The sequence below is a fragment of the Asterias amurensis genome, chromosome 15 (genome assembly GCF_032118995.1).
Source record: "Asterias amurensis chromosome 15, ASM3211899v1".
NCBI classification, from domain to species: Eukaryota; Metazoa; Echinodermata; class Asteroidea; order Forcipulatida; family Asteriidae; genus Asterias; species Asterias amurensis.
This window is the reverse complement of record NC_092662.1, coordinates 5018699-5040609: the sequence shown is the minus strand read 5'-3', so window position 1 is coordinate 5040609 and position 21911 is coordinate 5018699. Positions and strand designations below refer to the sequence as shown.

Genomic DNA, 21911 nt, shown 5'->3' with positions numbered 1-21911 from the left:
AGAAACATATCTTGTAGGCATTTCTCAAGATGTATAACTTACAGTCTTGATCCTGACTGCTTCCCTGTATCCTCCTAGTAGATAAACAAGCGTCTTGAGAAAGGACCTGGCTACTCCGTCTCCATAGAAGAGGTTTTCATTCTTTAGATTCTTCTTCAACTCACTCACCTGAGAACAAAGAAAGTTTAGTTTTTCATCTCATGAAGTTCAAACAGGCCTTAACACCTCAGGGATGACATTCAGGGTAGAAATCCACAAGAGCTTATAGCTCAAAATGTTTAAGAAGTTATGTAAACATTTCTTGGAGATAACAATATTATTTGTTGCCCATACACCAGGGGTGAGAGACATTACTAACGAAAAAGTCTGAAACTTGGATACAAGTTCAAAGGTATGTTGTAATGATGTCATTTCTACCGTTTGGTAATCCCTGCGGTTATAACTTCAAAGGCGCTTTTGGAAACAGTATCCAAAGCACTAGAGAAGTACACCAATGAGCAGGATTTCTTTATTTAAGGGGAAAAAAAATAATCTGATTTTCTTCACCAGGCCGACATAAAAAGTCTGAATTCAGCCAACCAAAAGTCTTAACAATCTCATCACTGTCATACACCCATGTGTGTAAGCACTGTATACTAAGTACTGTGAAAAAAAAAGTAACATGCCTGTGGTTTGTTTTCGTTTCGCAGACCTTGGGAAAGTACTGCGAAAACAGAAATTGGAAAAAAAATGGCAATATGTAATCAAATGTTTAGAATTTTGACAAAATATTGCACTGGGGGAGTATTGAATATGATGGCAGTTTACACCATTTTAATGTGAGGCTAAAGACTTTTAGCAACTTTCTAGTAATTGTTTGTCCACTCACATGAGGACTGCATCATTTGGAAAATGAGTATACCACAAAATTGAATTCTCCATCCTTTCTAAAAATTTGGAATCAACCAGTGTCAACTGGTTAAATTAATATTTAAATGATGTACTTTCCCTTGTAATGAGAAATAATGATGATTTCTTTAAGAAGAAAAAAAAAGACATGGAAGACAACTCACAGCTTCTGAGGGGAATGCTTGAAGATCGTCAAATGGCGTCTCAATCTTGTTGGTGTCTGCGTTGAGTATAACCACCTCATCCAGCGCCATCCTGCGCACTTGCTGCAAGACAAACAAATGCATCCTCAAGTTCAATGTCTGGTCATCCAAAGAGTTGTTTTCCACTTCATCTTTTTTCCATGCATTTTTTTCTCTTTATTTTTGTCCATGAAAGTTTGCCCCAAACAAGGCTAAAAGCCACTCTTGGTCAGAGGCTACAAGAAGAAAATATCTAAAATGAAATTAACTTGTGGGAGCTGGACAAGAAAATAATGTTCCTTTATGTTTCAATTCAAAATCTCAAATGTTTGTTAAATATGTTAAAACATATCTATGAGGTGAAAAAAAGGTAAATTTACCGGCATGAACGAGGAATGAACACCAACGAAGAACGGCATCGGAGCGCAACAGTAATCGATGAGATGAGCCGGCATGACTGGAATGTAGATATGCTGCCAATAGAGGGGGTAAAGTAAGGACGCAGATCCATGAACTATCGCTGCTAACTGAAAATAAAAACACAAAATGAAAATGTATATATTCAGTTTGCAATACCTAGTTGCAGTGTAGATTATTCATTGAGAACTTGTCTTGCCGTTTATTCTACTGCCCTGGAGTGGATTTCGTAGGTCCTGTGAATTGTGTAATGCACATTAATGAGCACTTTTCTTAAAGGCAGTGGACACTATTGGTAATCAATCAAAATAATTATTAGCATAAAACTTTTCTTGGTGACCAGTAATGGGGAGAGGTTGATGGTATAAAACATTGTGAGAAATGGCTCCCTCTGAAGTGCCATAGTTTTCGAGAGAGAAGTAATTTTCCACGAATTTGATTACGAGACCTCAAATTTAGAACTTGAGGTCTCGAAATCAACTATCTAAACGCACACAACTTTGTGTGACAAGGGTATTTTTTCTTTCATTTTTATCTCGGAAGTTTGATGATCGATTGAGCTCAGATTTTTCACAGGTTTGTTATTTAATGCATATGTTTAGATACAACAAGTGAGAAGACTGGTCTTTGACAATTACCAATAGTGTCCATTGCCTTTAAAGAGAAGGGGTTCGTCCAGGTATTCCTGGTTTGATTGGCTGCATATTGTGCCACCAGCACCTTGTAAACCATGACATAGGGGAGTGTTCTTACCCAATGTCTTACCAACTGGACCACTTAGATCGCCTGGCAGTTTGAAATTACAAGGTGCTTCACTCACATCGGTCAACATCCAAATGCCATCATCTATCAAGCCAGCTACATACATCGCCAGACAGGATCACACTCTCAAATACACCATACCAGATGCCTCTAACGACCAATACAAATTTTCATTCTACCCAAGAACAGTTAGGATCTGGAATCATCTACCCTCTACAGCAGTCTATGCGCCATCCATCCCAGCATTCCAACAGGTTGCCCTGCCAGCAATTAGAGTCCTACGACCTCTGGCTGGCTCTAGGATGCTGTAAACCATGGAGGAATCCAGTCTTGCACAATGTAAATAGTGCACAACCTTTTTGTTTCCTTTTTATTATTTATTTTCTTCGCACCTTGCACCGTCGACCAATGGCGCCACCAACGCACCATCCCAGTTTAGCTTCCTACGTGAGCTGTTTAGGGATTAAACTACTCAAGACTCAAGAAGGGTAAAACCAAATATAATATTTCTTTATCCTGATCTAATTCTAAAGAAAACAGGGGGGGGAGTGTTCTTACCCTACTCAGCTTTTCTGAAGTAACTAAGACCCTCCTTTCGTTTAGAAGACTGTAAAATGAGAAAGAAACAATCGATAGTAGTTAAAGCCATTGGACCCTTTCGGTTCAGAAAAAAAAAAAAAGTTCACCGATTTACACATAACTTACAGGGTTTATAGAAGGCAATGGTGAAAGACTTCTCTTGAAATATTATTCCATGAAATGCTTTACTTTTTGAGAAAACAGCAAAACAATATAAATTCTCGTTAACGAGAATTACGGATTTATTTTAAACACATGTCATGACACGGCGAAACGCGCGAAAACAAGGGTGGGTTTTTCCGTTTGATGTAGAAGTTGTGGTACACAAAGTGTGGGCCTTGGACAACACTGTTTACCGAAACGGTCCAATGGCTTTAAAGGTAGTGGACACTATTGGTAATTACTCAAAATAATGATTAGCACTAAACCTTACTTGGTAACATGTAATGGGGTGAGGTTGGTAGTATAAAACATTGTGAGAAACGGCTCCCTCTGAAGTGGAGTAGTTTTCAAGAAAGACGTAATTTTCCATGAATTTGATTTTGAGACCTCAGATTTAGAACTTGAGGTCTCGAAATCAAGCATCTGAAAGCACACAACTCCGTGTGACAAAGGTGTTTTTTCTTTCATTATTATCTCGCAATTTTGGCGACCGATTGAGCTCAAATTTTCACAGGTTTGTTATTTCATGTATATAATGAGATACACCAAGTGAGAAGACTGGTCTTTGACAATTACCAATAGTGTCCACTGTATTTAACGACAAGAACAAGATGGGTCGTGTCTGCAGTCATGGGTTCTGGAGTGGTTATGATCACAATGCCTGCAAGTCCTATGGGATTTGAGGAATTGCATGGTGAGGTATCTATATATATTTGGTCTAGGGTGACACACCATGTGTGTATTCTCTGAAGAACGTAATCTACCTGGCAGGTAGATACACACGCGGTGTTACCGCAAACCAAATATATATTGATTCAAGAGTTCAGGGCTTAAAGGTAGTGGACACTATTGGTAATTACTCAAAATAATGATTAGCATAAAACCTTACTTGGTGACGAGTAATGGGGAGAGGTTGGTGGTATAAAACATTGTGAGAAACAGCTCCCTCTGAAGTGACATAGTCTTCGTGAAAGAAGTAATATTCCACGAATTTGATTTCGAGACCTCAGATTTAGAACTTGAGGTCTCGAAATCAAGCATCTGAAAGCACACAACTCCGTGTGACAAAGGTGTTTTTTCTTTCATTATTATCTTGCAACTTCGACGACCGATTGAGCTCAAATTTTCACAGGTTTGTTTGAGATGCACCAAGTGAGAAGACTGTGGTCTTTGAAAATTACCAATAGTGTCCACTGTATTTAACGACAAGAACAAGATGGGTCGTGTCTGCAGTCATGGGTTCTGGAGTGGTTATGATCACAATGCCTGCAAGTCCTATGGGATTTGAGGAATTGCATGGTGAGGTATCTATATATATTTGGTCTAGGGTGACACACCATGTGTGTATTCTCTAGAGAACGTAATCTACCTGGCAGGTAGATACACACGTGGTGTTACCGCAAACCAAATATATATTGATTCAAGAGTTCAGGGCTTAAAGGTAGTGGACACTATTGGTAATTACTCAAAATAATGATTAGCATAAAACCTTACTTGGTGACGAGTAATGGGGAGAGGTTGGTGGTATAAAACATTGTGAGAAAGGGCTCCCTCTGAAGTGACATAGTTTTTCGAGAAAGAAGTAATATTCCACGAATTTGATTTTGACACCTCAGATTTAGAATTTGAGGTCTCGAAATCAGCCATCTAAACGCACACAACTTCGTGTGACAAGGTGTTTTTTCTTTCATTATTATCTCGCACATTCGACGACCAATTGAGCTCTAATTTTCACAGGTTTGTTATTTTATGCATTATGTTGAGATACACCAAGTGAGAAGACTGGTCTTTGACAATTACCAATAGTGTCCAGTGTCTTTAAACATAAAGCCCTGGAGCTCTGCACCCAAAAGTGAAAACATGGCCTTTGTAAAACTGAAAGTTTAACATCAAATGCAAAACCTGTTTCGTTTGCATTTAGGTTTTTGTCCAGAGGTCTTACCTTGCAAATAGTATCATCATGTTCAGGGGGTTGACTGCACTGAAGTATTCCACCATGTTCCGCTGTTGATACAGAAAGAAATCAAGTCATTTTGTAAACTTTTTTGAATTCCTGATGTAAGTGAACTTTTTTTTTGTTCACAATCCAAACAAATTAGAATACTGGCTGCTGATTGGTCAGCAGTCTTTAAGTGTTTTTCTTCCTCCACAACCTTTAATGGGGCACTTTTGGGGCGCTTCATGGCAGTTGACTTACCAGGTAAATCCATTGGTCTCTGTAATGTGCGTATATGATCAGAGCTACATAAACAATGGACATTTAATAATAATAATAACCAATTCTTATATAGCGCATTTCACAATAACCGTATCAATGCGCTTTACATTAGTGCCCTGGTCATAGGGCCAATAACATCCCTTATAATGTTTCTCAGCTCCCTTGGGAGTTTACAACCTGGGCAACAGTTTATTTTGCTCCAAAAGCTTTTTCATTTACAATATCAACCTCTACCCTCGCAGGTTACCCATTTCCCCCTGGGTGAAGAGAAGCAATTATAGTAAAGTATCTTGCTCAAGGACACAAGTGTCACGACCGGGATTCAAACCCACACTCCGGTGACTTAGCACCAGAACTTGAATTTGATGCTCTTAACCACTCGGCCATGACACTCTCAACTCTTTACCTGGTAAAGCCTGGTTCATACATGTGAATAAAATGCAATGCAAGATTTGATTTTACATGGAACTAGACATGAGTTATGTATACTTACATTGTCAGGTATTCTAGGCAAAGCTTTGCTATCTGGACCTGCAAATTTCATCTCCTGAAAAAAAAATTGAGCACAAAAATAAACTTCTGAATATCTCATAGTCTGACAAAACATTAAAACTTCCAACTCAAACTTCCAATGGCTACAAGCGGCGTTTCACTACCTGGGGCCGATTTCACAAAGCAATAAAACTAATCGCAAGAATAGTGATTTGTATTGTAACATCACACTTTCCTTAGCAACTACGATTGATTTGCAGTTAAGATCAATCTTAGCTCTTTGTGAAATCGGCCCCCGCGGTCAGTGACGAGAGGTATCAATATGGCACGCTGCCCATGGTAGCAATGCTGGTCTACAAAGGACCAGTTGATTCCAAGGAGGCTTGGGACGAGGGACAGAAATAAAACATCATGAATATTCATAGAGTTATACATAAGAACTAGAGGGCGCACTGGCCTATATACGCGACCTGGCATGCGCGCAGGCGGCCATTTTCTAAGTTGAACAAACAGGCATTGCTTAGCGTGTGTTTGTGCGGCCATTTTGTAAATTGAAAAAAACAGCATCGCATAGCGTTCAATACACACAAACTCCAACAAGTGTTTCTTATTCAACACGCGTACAGAATGGCGCGCGCATGTCTCCTTGTGGTGCCGTCGCGTTTGTGCCAGAAGCATCACCAGTGCGCCCTCTAGTTCTTATATATAACTCTATGTGAATACTACATACCACTGGGACGTCACCAGCTAATGAGATATGACACTGTGTATAGGCGTTGGGAACATCAGCCTCAAAGAGCTTCAGTATCAGCTGTTTAGCGACATCATTCTGGAATAGAAAAAAATTAACGCAGTGGACACTATTGGTAGTTACTCAAAATAATTATTAGCATAAAAACCTGTCTTGGTAACGAGTAATGGGGAGAGGTTGGTGGTATAAAACATTGTGAGAAACAGCTCCCTCTGAAGTGAAGTAGTTTTTGAGAAAGAAGTAATATTCCACGAATTTGATTTCGAGACCTCAGATTTAGAATTTAAGGTCTCGAAATCAAGAACCTAAAAGCACACAACTTCGTGTGACAAGGGTGATTTTTCTTTCATTAAAATCTTGCAACTTCAATGACCGATTGAGCTCAAATTTTCACAGGTCTGTTATTTTATGCATATATATATGTTGAGATACAGCAAAGGAGAAGACTGGTCTTTGACAATCACCAATAGTGTTCAGTGTCTATAAGTTTCAGATAACTTGATTCTTGATTGATAACAACATACACAGTTCAAACAGAAAAGAAAAAGAGACAACACTAATTTAAACAAGTGCATAATTAGTGTAATGAATACACTGGTACTCAATGAAAAAAAACCCTATTAACACGTTGTGTGCGTACGTACAACCGGTGTGCGTCAATGCAATTTTGACCCTTCACGAACTGGAGCCCCATAGTGTGACAGAAACTGAAAATTTTCCTTTTCAAGCTTTATTCTGCTTTTTAACAAAAGGGAATTTATGAATGGGAATAAAAGAGTAGTGACTTGGTCTTAAGGACAATTGTCAAGACCAGGACTCGAACCCACACTCTGCTGGTCAGAAACACCAGAGCTCGAGTAAAGTGCACTTGACCACTCGGCCATGACAAGCCAGCATATAAAATTAATTGATAATAATTTATTGAGATTTAAAAGAGACAGCACTTACATTATCATGATGCTTGAGCTCCGCTATTTGGTTGAGAATTTTGTAGAATATCTCGAACCATGGCAAGTAACTACGCAAAAGTAAAACCAGAAAACAAACAAGCGGTAAGAAAGAATCAGAACAAACTGGCATGGGAGTTAAGAGGATGTAAAACTTAAATTCACTGCAAGAACATTGTATCTCCTGAAAAAGCACTTTTATTACTTTCAAGTTTGAATTTGTCAAAATGTTGAACAAGTACATGTATCTCAAAATATCTTTAAAAAGCTTGGATGAAAACGCAACACACCAGTACTTGCCAAAAACGGACCTTTTGTTGCATGGAGTATTTTCGTGCGAGATACGTTTCTTTGCAAAATACACCACAATGTTATAGATAGGAAGGATTAAAGAAAAGGAAGAATAGCACACCTTAGAATGCATAGACATGTTTTGGCGCCAGGCGGGTGCCGGCAGAACCCAAACCTCTGTTTATTGTCGAGTCCCGTCAGTACAAACGTAAAATGCTGACCCGCTGGATTATACCTGTAAAATAGGAAAGAAATTACTGTGAGTTTTTAATATGAATATGATTGTTTTTAACCCTCCTACTGTTTGAGTCATCAATATCGCTCATGCTGTTTTGCATGATAGATGCCATTAGCTGGCCTGCAATTTTAATGATTACTAAAGATTTGAATGATCTGGGCTCAATTTCATGAAGCTGTTAAAGCAGAAAGTTCTGCTCAGCAAATTTCTTTTCTAAGCAAAAGAAGTGAGTGGGGTACTACTGGCAGCAATGGTAAATAGAAGCTATTCTGGCTGGTTACCCATCTTTGCTTAGCAAAATTTGTTTGTGCTTAGCAATTTTTTGTGCTTACAGGCTTCATGAAATTTGACCCTGGGCCTAAGCGCATGGCGCTGCTTACTGCGCACTTAGGCTACCTAGCGCCAGAGCCCATTGTGTGCTTTACATGCACTTCAGTCAGGGCACTATTTGACATGTTTGAACTTGTAACGTCATTATGCAAGGGGTCTAACAGACCAAGAATATTTCTTATCTTTCTTGAAAAAGAACCCCAAGTTTGGTTTTAAAGCTGTTGTAATAATCTGCTTGAACATTAATTAAGTCAACTCACCTACTGAGGTCACAGGGGAAACAGAATTTCGGCAACTCTTTGGTTACACCGATGTCGACAAAATCATCCGGGAACTGGGATACGATCTGTGGAGCTAGAAAAACGAACGAGCCAGAAAGGGATGGGGGCGTTAGAACAATAAGATAGTAGAATGATAATTCAAAATGATACAACATCCTTGTCCAGCGGCTGTCATGAAAAATAAAACAAAAATTGAATCCCTCTGCTTGGGCCTTGTTTTGTTTATTTGTTTGATTCTGTTTGGGTATTTTCTTTTCTGGAGCAGAAAATTCTCACCACCAAGACAAGCATCAAGTTTATAAGAGGTACATTGAAGCTGTTATTGTTACAAAGACAATTAGATAGACTTTTTACAATAATCTGTTAATTTTTGTTCATTCAAAAGTTTTGACAAATGCGGTCTATTTCTTTCTCTCTTTTGCACCTGCTTTACTTCTTTCAAGAAAAAATCTCAATGCTCAAGAATGTTTTGAGAAAATCCTGCAATCGGGAAAGGTCTTGAGAAATATTTGCCTGATGTATACACAAACTACATGTAGGCCTTCATGTAAAAGTACATCCTGTCAGGACCTGGGAACAATAATATCGTGTACATTGTACAACATTATTTATAAATGCCACATCAAATTGACTTCCTGATTGTGAACGGCATGAATGAAAGTTACAATGAACGAACCTGTGCATGTACATGTATGTACTTAGTGCACTGAGTGGAAATTTTTTCATAATACAAACTTGTGAACGTCATACATGTTGGGTACAATGTTATGTTGTCCAACAATCAGTGTTCTCCAGGGTTGGCAAGGGGGAGGGAGGCTTTGGAGTGCAAAGCATGAAGCCTTGCTTCGCCTTAGTCAGAAGTTTTTTAGCATTGTACACAGTGTTTTGAGAAAAAGCCTAATTGCACTCACCCGACTTTTTATCAACAGGGGCGGCCACTTCAAAGAATGTGACAAAAAGGCCTTCTGGATTCTCCCTAGAAATAAGAGAGAAAAAAAGACAAACATCTTCTGAACAATTGTCAAGTTTACACATTTCCTTTTCACCAATCCAGGCCCGATACACGTTCACAGAGACAACAAAGGCGATTGCCTACATGCCACTTGGTCATTGCCCTGGTGCCCTTGAAAAGTTTCTTTCGACTGCAGTTTAGTATTTTATATGATGCAAAATTACGCATGATTTAAATCATTGTCTCATATAGCCACAGTCGTCTTTTGAAAACCTTTCAAATTTGTTTCGCACACAATTCACAAATGCACAATAGACTGTGCAAGTCTCGCACGTAGCGAAAACGAGAACTTAATTCGAAAAAAAGTATATTTTTGTACAAAACCAAATTGTATTGAAATTGTTATTTGTTAAAAAATTCTTAAAGATTATTATTTTTAACGTACTTTTTGTATAATTATTATTTTAATTCGTGTACATAATAATTGTTTTGTTTGAATTAATGTAAATATTATACATTTATCGGGACGAAGATCACTGTTCGACATCGACCTGGATGGTTTTTCTAACAAACCCCGTTTGTGAATCACGTCCAATTGGTGCGATCATCACATAGGTTCAGCGATAATGGGAACGTCAATTGGGTAATATTCTTAATTGTTTAGAGTAAACCGGAAACTGGAGGTCAAGTTTTTTGTTTTAGTTTTCTTTGTTAATTTGTTGAATTGATTTTACTTTTCTGTTTTTAATCACTTATTTTTACATTCCCAAGAACATATTCACTTTTTAGAGTCATAACTTATGTTAAACTAAAATTATTTACAGAACAAAATCTCCCCAACGTAAAACTCCATTAGGTTGGGACCACAATGGTCCCGGAAGTTCAATTTCTCGCGAGAATTGCACAGTCTATTCAAGCATTCATTTATTTTTTTCTTCAAATTTTAAATTAAGAGCATGACATGCACTTGTAGAGTACTGACTTACATACGTACATCCCTAAAGATACATTTCAGTATGAGTCAGAAAATACCTCACTTCCCAGCATGTCCACATTATGTACATTGTGAACGTACACACAATGTACATACTGTGTACATGGTCATGGTCATACATGTACATCTGTACATGGTGATGGTCATGGTCATGGTCAAACTTGGTGAAACCAAGACGCTCGTCCTTAAAGGAACACGTTGCCTTGGATCGGTCGAGTTGGTCTTTGAAAAGCATTTTGTGACCGTTTGTTATAGAATGCATTGGTTAGAAAGATGATGTAAAAGTAGAATACAATGATCTACACAAATATGCCTCGAAATTGCGTGGTTTTCTTTTTTACCTCGTCCAATAACACAGTCGGCCATTTATGGTGGTCAAAATTTTGACTCCAACAAATGGCCGACGGTGATAGTTTGCGACGTAAAAAGAAAAACCGTGCAATTTTGAGTGATACTTGTGTGGATCATTATATTCTACTTTTAAAATATCTTTCTAACCATATACATTTCATAACAAACGGTTTCAAACGCTTTTTATAGACCAACTCGTCCGATCCAAGGCAACGTGTTCCTTTAAACTTTAAAACACTAGCCTAGCGTACAATTTCTTATTAAGAGTATAATCTCCTACAGTATACATGTAAACTCCTGGGGCACTAAGGCCAAGACCATAAAGACTAGGGCAATAGACTGTGCAAGTCTCGCGCAGATTTGAACTTCTGGGACCATTGTGGTCCCAACCTTATGGAGTTTTACGTTGGGGAGATTTTGTTTCGTCCATTACTTTAGTTTAATATAGTTTATGACCATAAAAATGACATATGTTGTTAAAAATGTAATACTAATTAACAACATATATAAAAGTTTAAAAAAAGTCAACATAATAAAGAAGAAAAACCGATATTTAAACTTGACCTCAGGTCAGGTTACTTGTAAAAAATTAAGAATTTGTGCCCATCTCTGATCACGAAACTTACGCAGACGCTTGTTTTGGCCGCGCGGGGTGGAAAGCCTTTTCATTGGTCGCTTAGGCGTCGGCTTCCTCTTTAAAATGCATCACGCGTTTATCTAACGCCCTTGCGACCATCGTGCGTCCGCGTATAAACCAGCTTTCAGTAGTCTCACATTCGGGCGTAGATTTACAAAAGGGGTTTCAAAACATTTAAGATCAAACAAACATCCTTGTCCCAGAGTTTTACTTTTGTCTATACATAGACTTTAACTAATAATTGTGTATTTGTTTAAAAAGCTAAAACTAATTTAAACAAGCTCTAATGGTTATTTTTGTTGTTCAGATTTGGCATTATAAGAAAAATTAAAGCAAAGATTTGATTCATAAAAAAATTAGGTTCTTCAGTTGTCGTGTTTTCTCGCTCCGGTGCGCGCGAGACTTGCACAGGCCATGGCCTCAGTGTACATGTAATACCCAAGGCATGGTGTGAAGAAAACTGACTTGAAGGATCGCATGTAATGTACAAGGGAAGTCTACAACGTACATTACATGTAAATGGCAAACCATTTCAATCAATATTTTACAAAAATTATGACTCTCATCACATAAATTATAAATACATTATGTCATTGTAACTACTACATATTGTGCATTGATTTAATGTTAAATATTATGGAGTTGGGTTGAAACCAAAGTAGGTCATTTGATTCTCAAGACAAAAACAGGAAGTTATTAGAGTACAATTTCAAATTGGAAGTCAATTATGAAAGCACTTGCTGAATGCAAGCTAAATTCATTTTTGCGAGAGTGAACAGAAAAGAAACGGGGTCTAATGTTTTTTTTTCCCCAACGGAAAAAAAAGTCATAAAACAGAATACCGTGACTGAGTAAAGCAAAAGCACAGGGCACCACAGCAATGGACCCTTCCCATGAAATATGCTAATCACATTCACGCATGCGTACAGACCCTGTTGGTTGGCAAACGCCATAGAGTTGTGCACTAAGCAGACGCGCAATTGCGTCTGCATCACGCACCCATTAGTCGTGTACAAAACAGAGCGATGTTCCCTCATTTTGCCAACCAAAACGTTAGTGCGCACGCGCTATGTGCAATTTACATATTTCATGGGAAGGGTCTATTGTACATGCAGCCTTAGCTCAAGCCTCCCCTGTTTTTAATACATTTCTCTCCATAGATTGCTATCACCCCGAGAACTGCTATCACGATGAGAGTGTAAGTACCTTCTTGTGGTAGCAGTCAATGGAGAGATTTTAATAACAGGAGAGTCTTTAACCAATATGGCAATTGCTGTGGGTTAGTTTAAGGCCTGACCCTACCTTTAACAGGAACTTAAAACCATCTGTACATACTGTGTAGTGTAATACAACTTGAGGACTCATCCTCCAGTTAAGTGTTAAATTGCAGCTGTTAGCAATGACTTGATTCCAACAAATAAAAACACCAACAGACCGTATTGAATATGACGTCACCGTTCAAATATTTGCCCTACAAGATGGCCTCTGCGAGTGTGTGCGTGTGCGTGCGTGTGCTTGTGCCGTAGAAATCAAACTGGCAACGCTGCATGCTTCTTTGGTGTACGCGTGTAGACGCACATATACGGTTTGACCTACACTGTACAAGATGGCAACTTTCCTAGCAAAAAAAGGGGTTATTCAATACGGTCTATACACAGTGAGTTGTTAGCAATTGATTGATCTGACCAATTTTAACTTTAAAGCGTAATGACAATTGACAATTTTACCACAGACTTCCCATTTGATCTAGTCTCACCACAATGCAACGTTTCGTTAACTGCGTTGTTTGTTTGCTAATTATTTTGCCAAACGGAAGGTGGAAGTCATAAACTGTTTTTCTTTATTGTTTTGGGTTGAACAATTACATTATTGACTGGGGGACTTGAACCAGTGACTCAATTTTAACATGCTGGTGTTGGCAGAGAAAATTTGCCTAGAGTGGAATTTGAACCAATGACTGGAAAAGTTTCCGTATGGCGCCACCACTTTTTCATTCGAAATAAAATAATATAGTATCTAATTTACCTGATCTAATATATCCCTTTTTGTAAAAATGAGTGAAAAAGTGGTGGCGCCATACAGAAAGTTATCCCAATGACTTCCAGATCAAGGTGCTGGCAACTACCAACTGAGCTATTTAGCCCCAAGTTTTGAGGTCTCCTATTTTGTCAACATCTTTGTTCGGGGGGGGGGGGGAGAAGCTATTCAGAAGCTATTCAATATGGACCTGCAGAATACAATGGTAAAGCCAGGGATCAGAAGCAAGAAAAACGAATTGGCTTTTTGTTATATTAGTATTATGTACATTTGCCAGTGATACACAAAACAAAGAAAGGGGCCTACAGGCAGTAAGGTTAAGATTTATTGCAAGTAATTCTGCTGTTAAAAGTGACCTCATGCTGTTAACAACATGGTCAATTGGAATTGGTTTACCTTTTCATTCAATTCATAACTATATTTGACTAAAAATGAACTACCAATGAACTACTGACTTGCAATCATAGAACACATAAAAATTTATGAACCCTTTTCAAAAATATGAACTTGGCATTTGTGGAATTAACAATGAAATCATTCCATTTGGTCATGGCTCATGAGTTTTATTCATAGTTTGCGTGCATGTATGCCAGCCATCGTGTTGTTACATTGGAATCTATAACTTTATGATTAAGGGAATCAATGTGTGGTGAAGAGGTTTTCAACTAGTGGTTTAAACCCGCGCTGAGCCCTGGACTTGATAATTTATTTCCCATTCATAAATACCTTTTCGGTCAAAAAACATCAACACTTTTTGGTCAAAAGGTAAAATAAATGCAAAAATTTTAATTATTCAATGATTTCTTTCAACACAACACCCCTCCAGCTATGAAATGGTTAGGCCCTCGGCCTGATCGGGTAAACAATTCCTTATAAGGGAATGATGTGGGCGTACCGCGTATCGCGTGATGTGGCACGGCCGTTGCTCTCGACCAATAGGAATGAAGAAACTGTCTTATACGCACAGGTGCAAGCGTGCGTGTCACTCCCATGTTATAACACTTTTTACTGGTGTTATATCATCCATTCAAACAACACCTCATAATGCCTTCTCGACCAATCAGAATGGATAAACTGTCTTAGGTATTTATGAATGCTGAATGTGCTTTATTAGACAGGGCTCAACCTAGTTGCGATTTATCATAACCCTCCTGCCGATGGCGAAGCAGGAGGGTTATGTTATCGCTAGGCTCAAACCTTTACACTAAATCAGCGTAAATTGTGTAGTACATGTAAACATTAAATGTACATGTAGTACAAGTAGTAAACACCGACTTTTTAGCTTGACCTGTGTGCTACTTACTCATTATTTATTTACTGAAATCAGTGTTCTTCTTCTGCATAGGATTTTTTAAACTGTTGGATTTTCAGGACCACTAAATTAAAACAAGGCTTTGTGGAATTTGTTCTACTTGTATTTATCTTGCCTGTTGAAAAGCCCTACTGTGCAACTTGCCAGAGCATTCTTGATTTAGAACTTGTGATGATTTTGGAAGATACGAACGACATGAAGCCCAATTCCATGCCACCCCCACAACCATGCATATTACAGTGGCCTGGTTGTGTAGCTTCACAAACTGAAGCCACAACCACGGGTGACTGGATTGGGGGGGGGGGGGATCAGGGTGAGTGTTTGGGGGTAGGAAAAGGGTTAGAATATAGGGTTGGGGTAGGGTTAGGGGTAGGGTGGGGATAGGGTTAGGGTAGGATTAGGGGTAGGGTGGGGATAGGGGTAGGGGGAAAAGTTTCCGTATGGCGCCACCACTTTTTCATTCAAAATAAAATAATATAGTATCTAATTTACCTGATAGATATATCCCTTTTTGTAAAAATGAGTGAAAAAGTGGTGGCGCCATACGGAAAGTTATCCGGGGTAGGGTTAGGGTTAAGATTGTTAATTGTGGTTGGGGGAAGGTTGGGGTTGGGTTAGGGTAAAAAACATTCCCCTTCCCCTTTCACCTTGGATGAACCCAACCACGAGAGCGCGGAATTGGGCATCATACACGTCGTGAAGCATATATTCCTCGATTTATATATGAGTAACTTGTAAAAAGATTTTCTTCGAATCGGCATACAATTTGTATGTTGTCGACCAGTGTATATTACTAGCTTGTGTATGTAACCTTATATTTCATCACACAGCAGATATGATGGATCCAGTATGGTGTGTGCAACCAATTATTCACAAAGGTCACAGTGCTGTCTGTCATGTCAGCATGTACATGTATGCGCAATAGCTAACATCATCTGCGGGTCGTTACAAATTCTGATCTGTTCCATTTCTCTGATTTTGTTCATAAAATACACCTTAAAAGCATACATAAGGAGGATGCACATTTGCAAAATACTATTGTGCATGTTTTTTGTAGTTTATTGACTGAGCTGATGAGGTAAGTGACAACTGGGGAAAAATCTAGGCATAAATTGTTTCTTTTCAAAAAATTGTTAACACTCTGAAGTGGTATGGGCGTAGGGCCAAAATATTCCGTAAGAGCCACCACTTTTTCATTTGATATGAAAAATAGACTAATTTACCTCAAATGAGATATCCCTTTTTGTAAAAATTAGTGAAAAGGTGGTGGTGCATACTGAAAGTTATCCGGGCCAAGAAGAGTGAGTCCAGCGTTTGGCACTATCCTATTGATGGGGCAAGCATATTAAGTAAGGACTAGGGGTGTCACGTCACTCACTGACACTACTGCTTTGTGTCACTTGTGTTGTGTCAACATCACACCACAAAAACACAAGTCCTGTCTGGGCATTTTGTGTCAGTCAGTGTAAATCAACATCACCTGTCATTACTGTCAAAATGTCATGCCTGTCAGTCTCAGCCCAGTGTCTGGTTCTGACTCTGAGACACCACTTTTAGTTTACACTTATTCCATGACAGTGACACCGACAGTGGGGACAATGACATGTCATTTGCCTTTTTAAAACTTCAAGCAAGTGACAGTCAACAGCCATGGAACCATGGAAAGTCAGTAAACATGATTGATGAAACTCACGCCCTCCCACCAAGACAGTAGACGGCCAATATTGCAACACATTTGATTCTTGAACATGTTGAAAGTGCGGAAAGACAACTGTTAAAACCAAGACAAAGAAATATGTTACCCCACTAATTGGTCATTATTTACAAGTTTAATTTATGACAGATGACTTACTTGAGTCTGCAGCCCATGTTGCGGGTACTAAAGGGTTAAAATTGCAACTTCCTTTCGTCAGTGAACTAGTTATTTATCCACATCCTTTCCGCAATATTGTCAGCCATTTTGTGCGACTTGTACGATAATGGTATGGTCCAATACGGGGGCGTTTATTAGATGGATGGAACAACTTCTTTTTTTAAGGAAGCTAAAACACTTCAATTACTATTTATTTAAATTTGAGACATGTTTTTTCAGACTTCATTATTTTTAGATTTAACTTTTTGTTTTGAATCTTTGCAAATATTTTCCTCTCCCGCTTTTCTAAATGACCAACTTTACCTCCTCCCCCACTCCAGAATGGTTTCGCGATGTCAAAAACTGCGTGCATAAAACAGTCGTCTATTTTATTACGAACTGGGTTGGGTACCGGTACACGTACTCAAACGTCACATACATCAAAACGACGGCCAATGAATGAAGGCAACTAAGAAATTACAATCGATCAGCTGTTCGTGTAGAAGTAGTCCTTCCACCGGTCCCTCCCATCCATCCGGACGGCACCATCTTAACCATCTTGATTTCCCACAAGCTTCTACAGACAAAACCAGTGTTCTACCTAATTGGAGTAATTCTGCCAAAACACTTTTGACTCAGAGTCAATAATTTGTGGTAACTCTGCCAACCACCTGTGTTTTTTAAGCAAATTGAAATACATTTCATCAGTTATGAAATGCATCGTTGTCAGTTTCTATCAAAATTGATGCAGAGAGGGCATCCTCTTTCACTCTGTAGATATTTCTTCCAAGATGTAGCAGCTGCTCGACCAAGAAGTTTGTCCGCTCCAAAGAACAGATCTAAACTGATGAGGTCGAATCTCGGCGTAAAAATGTCTTCAATCAGAACTAAGAGCAAAATGGTAGCAGAGAACAGCGAAGTTTTGGAACAGAATTCACCGGGAAAGGAAGATGGAAACAATGAAGAAAACAAAAACAATGGAGGATCTTCTTCTTCGATGTCTTCTAGGAATTCGTCTTCTAGTAATCGGTCTTCTAGGAATCGGTCTGCCAGGAATTCGTCTTCAAGGAATTCATCTTCTGTTTCTATGCCGTTGACTTCCGTCGTTGATGATGCAGCAGTGTCATTGGATAAATTAACGACAGAAGAGAGGAGCATTTACAGATTACATAAGGAGGCTTGCAAAGTACGAAAATAGACTTAGTGCAATTTAGTTGATGCATGGTTGATGTAGTTTGTAAATAGACTTACCCTTGCTGGCATGAAAGGCCGAGGACACTATTGGTAATTGTCAAAGACTAGCCTCCACAGTTGGTGTATCTCAACATATGTATAAAATAACGCACCTGTGAAAATTTGAGCTCAATCGGTCATCGAACTTGCGAGATATGAATGAAAGAAAAAAACACCATTGTTACACGAAGATGTGTGCGTTTTAGATGGTTTATTTCGAGACCTCAAGTACTAAATCTGAGGTCTCAAAATCAAATTCGTGGAAAATTACTTCTTTCTCGAAAACTATGGCACTTTAGAGGGTGCCGTTTCTCACAATGTTTTATACCATCAACCTCTCCCTATTACTCGTCACCAAGAAAGGTTTCATGCTAATAATTATTTTGAGTAATTACTAACAGTGTCCACTGCCTTTAATCATACAAACGCTTGGGGGCTTGTCGTGCACTATCGCACTAACAAGAGCATAAAGTATTAGTTGTGATAACGTAACCCTCCTTCTGGCGGCCGTCGGGAGGAGGGTTATGTCCTCCTGGCACACGTCAGGAGGAAGGTTACGTTATCTCAACTACTGTAGTATAGTCTCCAATGGTGACGTCTGCTTCCTTTTGCCTATAGCTACATGTAAGCGAGGGTAATGTGTGAAATTTTTGATAGTGTGCGATATTCAGCTCAGTACGTACGCGTTGGGTTAGCCCACCTTGTTGAGCTGTTAATGGCTCCGCTTTTAACATCGGTCTCATCATGAGACCGATGTTAAAAGCGGAGCCATTAACAGCTCAACAAGGTGGGCTAGCGTTGGGTGTGGAATGAGGGGCCTGGTATCGCTAGCGATCGCTAGCTAGACCAGCATCACCTCTTTTCCTCTTTTTACAGTTAGCGCTTGCGCAATTAGCATTTGCGCCAAAAAGGTCTATGGAATCTATTTTAGTTTTAATATAATAGTTGTTGAATTTATTATTATGAATTCATAAACATCCCAGACAGTTTCGCTACTCATTGGTGGAGAGCGCGTCACGTGGGGGTGTTTAAACGGTTGATAATGACCAGCTGTTTGCCCTTTATCACGCGGCACTTCGACCCTGCCAGCTGTAAACGGCCGTAGTGTAAGAACTTGTCACTACTTGTTAATTCCCTTATTTATGGTTCCAGTTTGATGTGGTCAGTATCTATAATAGACCTGATTGCTGCTTGAACCTTTGGGTACGATTGTCACAGATACTCTTGTTTATTTAGGACTTGGGCACTGTACTATTTCTTAAAAAGCTTTGACATCCTGAAGTCATACCAGTAGTTGAACATACGACCACAGATGTCAACTTTTTGTGAAGAACTGCTCCCCAGTTTCTTGGTCAAGCACTTTTCTTCTATAACGTTTTTCAGCAATTTCTGCTCACCATGAAAACACTAGGACGAACAGTTGGGCGAACTGATGGGGTCTTTTGTGTGCATCTGCTTTTTTAATTGTTATTATATGACTGGGGCACTGTACTCCTTTTAAAAAGCTTTGACATCCTGCAGTCATATGTACCAGTAGTTGAACATATGACCACAGATGTCATCTTTTTTTGAAGAAGTGCTCCCCAGTTTCTTGGTCAAGCACTTTTCTTCTATGACGTTTTTCAGCAATTTCTGCTCACCATGAAAACACTAGGACGAACAGTTTGGCGAACTGATGGGGTCTTTTGTGTGCATACTGCTTTTTTATTGTTAACTACAAAATGGGGCACTTCAGACGAACACAATTCTGGAAGAGTTTATGTTACCGTATTAATAGCTAAATTGTGTCATCTTGTTTTCCATGGTAACAGGCTGGCGAGGATGCTTACACAGATCCAAGTACAGGATATGTTGTTCTGACTCAGCCGTACCACATCGCTAGGGGCAAATGCTGTGGCAGTTGTTGTCGACATGTGAGTATGAAATTAACATCGACAGATGACGACAGTTTGGCATTTTAGCAAATGTAGCTGTTAAAGACACTGGACACTGTTGGTAATTGTCAAAGACCAGTCTTCACAGTTAGTGTATCTCAACATATGCATGAAATAACAAACCTGTGAAAATTTTAGCTCAATCGGTCGTCGAAGTTGCAAGATAATAATGAAAGAACAAACTCTCTTGTCACACGAAGTTGTGTGCTTTCAGATGCTTGATTTCAAGGCCTCAAATTCTAAATCTGAGGTCTCGAAATCAAATCTGGGAAATTTACTTCTTTCTCGAAAACAATGTTACTTCAGAGGGAGCCATTTCTCACAATGTTTTATACTATCAACCTCTCCCCATTACTCGTTACCAAGTAAGGTTTTATGCTAATAATTATTTTGAGTAGTTACCAATAGTGTCCACTGCCTTTAATTATTCGATACAGATCATTCATTTTAAAGGGAAGGTATATTGCTTTATTATCACTCTTAAAATTAATAGCAATAAAAAACTTTTGAGGAAGTTCCCAGTTTTTTGGAATGTTTACAATTTAATATTGAGTACATATTTATTAATTTTCTTTCTTGGTCTGTTTTTTATTGCAGTGTCCATACAGTCATGAGAATGTTCTAGAGAGGTATCGAACAAAGAAATTCAACACTGCCTTCTATGTGTAAACCAGTTGCAAGATCAGGGCCCAATTTGAAGTGTTCAAATTTATTTTAAGATTGTATTTTTATGGGGGGGGGCGGTTATGGACAATTATCCTAAGATGGACATTGTGAAATCAAGCCCAGAGCTTTTTCAAAATCTTTGCTTAGGCTCCAGTACAAAATGTACAGTTTGTTCCAAATTGACGACGGAGCCCGAACAGGGGCATGAGCTGGGGTTTGGAAAATACCCGGCGCCCACGGACTTTCCAAGTCCACCTATTAGGACAGGAAGTTATTAATCTATTAGGTTGGTGTTTTCACTCGGGGGAAAAAGAAACAGGGTACAAACATTCATTGATTAACAGAAACAACTGGTTTTATTCTGAAACATCTTGTCTATATACAGCTGTATAGTCATACAATGGAGGAAGTAAATTGCGCCCTCTGTTGATGAAAAAAATGCTGATGCAAATGCAGATGGAAGGGTCTTGGAACCAAGCCTGAGACTGGCTACAGTTTTCCACAGTAGATCCGATACATGTTGTCATACTGTAACAGACGTGTATTTTCTGTAATAGCTCATGTTCTGCAAATATTTATTTGTTCATACCGAGGCCCGACGCTTTGTTTTTGAACAGGCAAGGGCACCAAAGCGTTTTCTCCTTGGTAAAGGGCATCTCTATGAGGGAATTGTAAATTTGAAAGGAACATTTAACAGGGCAGCAAGGCAACTGCCAGGGGAAATGGAGGCAACTACCTCCAATGTATCCATAAAGTAGTCTGGCCGGCGTACCCTTGAAAACAATTTCAACAATTTTAAACAATTTCATCCATTTTCAGTCTCACATTTTAGTTCTTGCTTTAACTTGTCCTTTATACTTTCTCAGGTGTTGTTTTATTTTTTTGTAACCAAAATATTTTCAGGTAAAGTTTACCAAGTTGCTGTGGAGCTGGAAAAAGCTGTTTTCAATTAAAAAAAAATAAAGTAAAATTAAAGTATGTGTTATTACCATTTTCTTTTATTGTTCTTATAGTCAGATTTTGTTGTAAACAATGCAAGATTAACTTTGGGTGAAACTATAACCCAAATTATAAATAAATTGTCCTTCGATCAACCCCAAATTATTTTTAAATTTACCCAGTCATTTTCCCTTGTGTTTATACTTGATATTTTAAATAAAAGGTTGCATCCCTTTAAGGTGATCCCTCTGCTACTGCTGCAAAGGTTGTATCATAAACTTGGGTGTGATCCCTGGCTACATGGCATTTTTAGGTTGTATGTCTTCTAACGGCACAACCGAACAAAACCATAGACAAAAATAGGGATTTCGCTATACAGAGGGCTAGATACATGTTATGTAGCTCAGTTTGTAGAGTTGGTACAGGTCACCGGGTCAAGTCCCAAACTAGTCGATGTTTCTTTGTT

At 38.8% G+C, this 21911-nt stretch overlaps 2 protein-coding genes across 10 annotated transcripts in view; one reads left to right on the top strand and one right to left on the bottom strand.

The window, feature by feature from the left end:
- Positions 1–16787, bottom strand: part of LOC139948061 (DENN domain-containing protein 1B-like) — a 45527-nt gene extending 28740 nt beyond the window's left edge. For all 8 annotated transcript variants that reach the window (XM_071946068.1, XM_071946072.1, XM_071946071.1 and 5 more), the window contains exons 1-12: positions 16674–16787; positions 9450–9514; positions 8518–8611; positions 7811–7924; positions 7400–7469; positions 6431–6529; positions 5702–5755; positions 4933–4994; positions 2808–2856; positions 1451–1597; positions 1053–1154; positions 43–168 (exon numbers count right to left, since the gene is read on the bottom strand). In XM_071946068.1, coding sequence (XP_071802169.1) covers positions 43–168; positions 1053–1154; positions 1451–1597; positions 2808–2856; positions 4933–4994; positions 5702–5755; positions 6431–6529; positions 7400–7469; positions 7811–7924; positions 8518–8611; positions 9450–9514; positions 16674–16690 — 999 coding nt within the window. In that variant the 5' untranslated portion in view covers positions 16691–16787. The remainder of the gene's footprint in view (positions 1–42; positions 169–1052; positions 1155–1450; positions 1598–2807; positions 2857–4932; positions 4995–5701; positions 5756–6430; positions 6530–7399; positions 7470–7810; positions 7925–8517; positions 8612–9449; positions 9515–16673) is intronic.
- A 315-nt stretch (positions 16788–17102) lies between these two features.
- LOC139948511 (uncharacterized) lies at positions 17103–21896 on the top strand. Of its 2 annotated transcripts, none has more exons than XM_071946682.1 (3): positions 17103–17859; positions 19718–19901; positions 20438–21896. In XM_071946682.1, the coding sequence occupies exons 1-2, from the start codon at positions 17389–17391 to the stop codon at positions 19865–19867; spliced, it is 621 nt and encodes a 206-aa protein (XP_071802783.1). In that variant the 5' UTR covers positions 17103–17388; the 3' UTR covers positions 19868–19901; positions 20438–21896. The 2 variants fall into 2 exon arrangements, with proteins under 2 accessions (XP_071802783.1, XP_071802782.1); XM_071946681.1 differs by having other exon boundaries at positions 19718–19819; positions 20438–21892.
- The last annotated feature ends 15 nt before the right edge of the window (positions 21897–21911 follow it).

What these genes read in the sequence shown, in the direction of transcription:
- LOC139948511 (XM_071946681.1), top strand. Translation starts at nt 17,389, where the DNA reads ATGCATCGTTGTCAGTTTCTATCAAAATTGATGCAGAGAGGGCATCCT. An exon ending in TACATAAGGAGGCTTGCAAA is followed by an intron (nt 17,860 to 19,717) that starts GTACGAAAATAG and finishes CCATGGTAACAG; the next exon opens with GCTGGCGAGGATGCTTACAC. An exon ending in GTGGCAGTTGTTGTCGACAT is followed by an intron (nt 19,820 to 20,437) that starts GTGAGTATGAAA and finishes TTTTTATTGCAG; the next exon opens with TGTCCATACAGTCATGAGAA.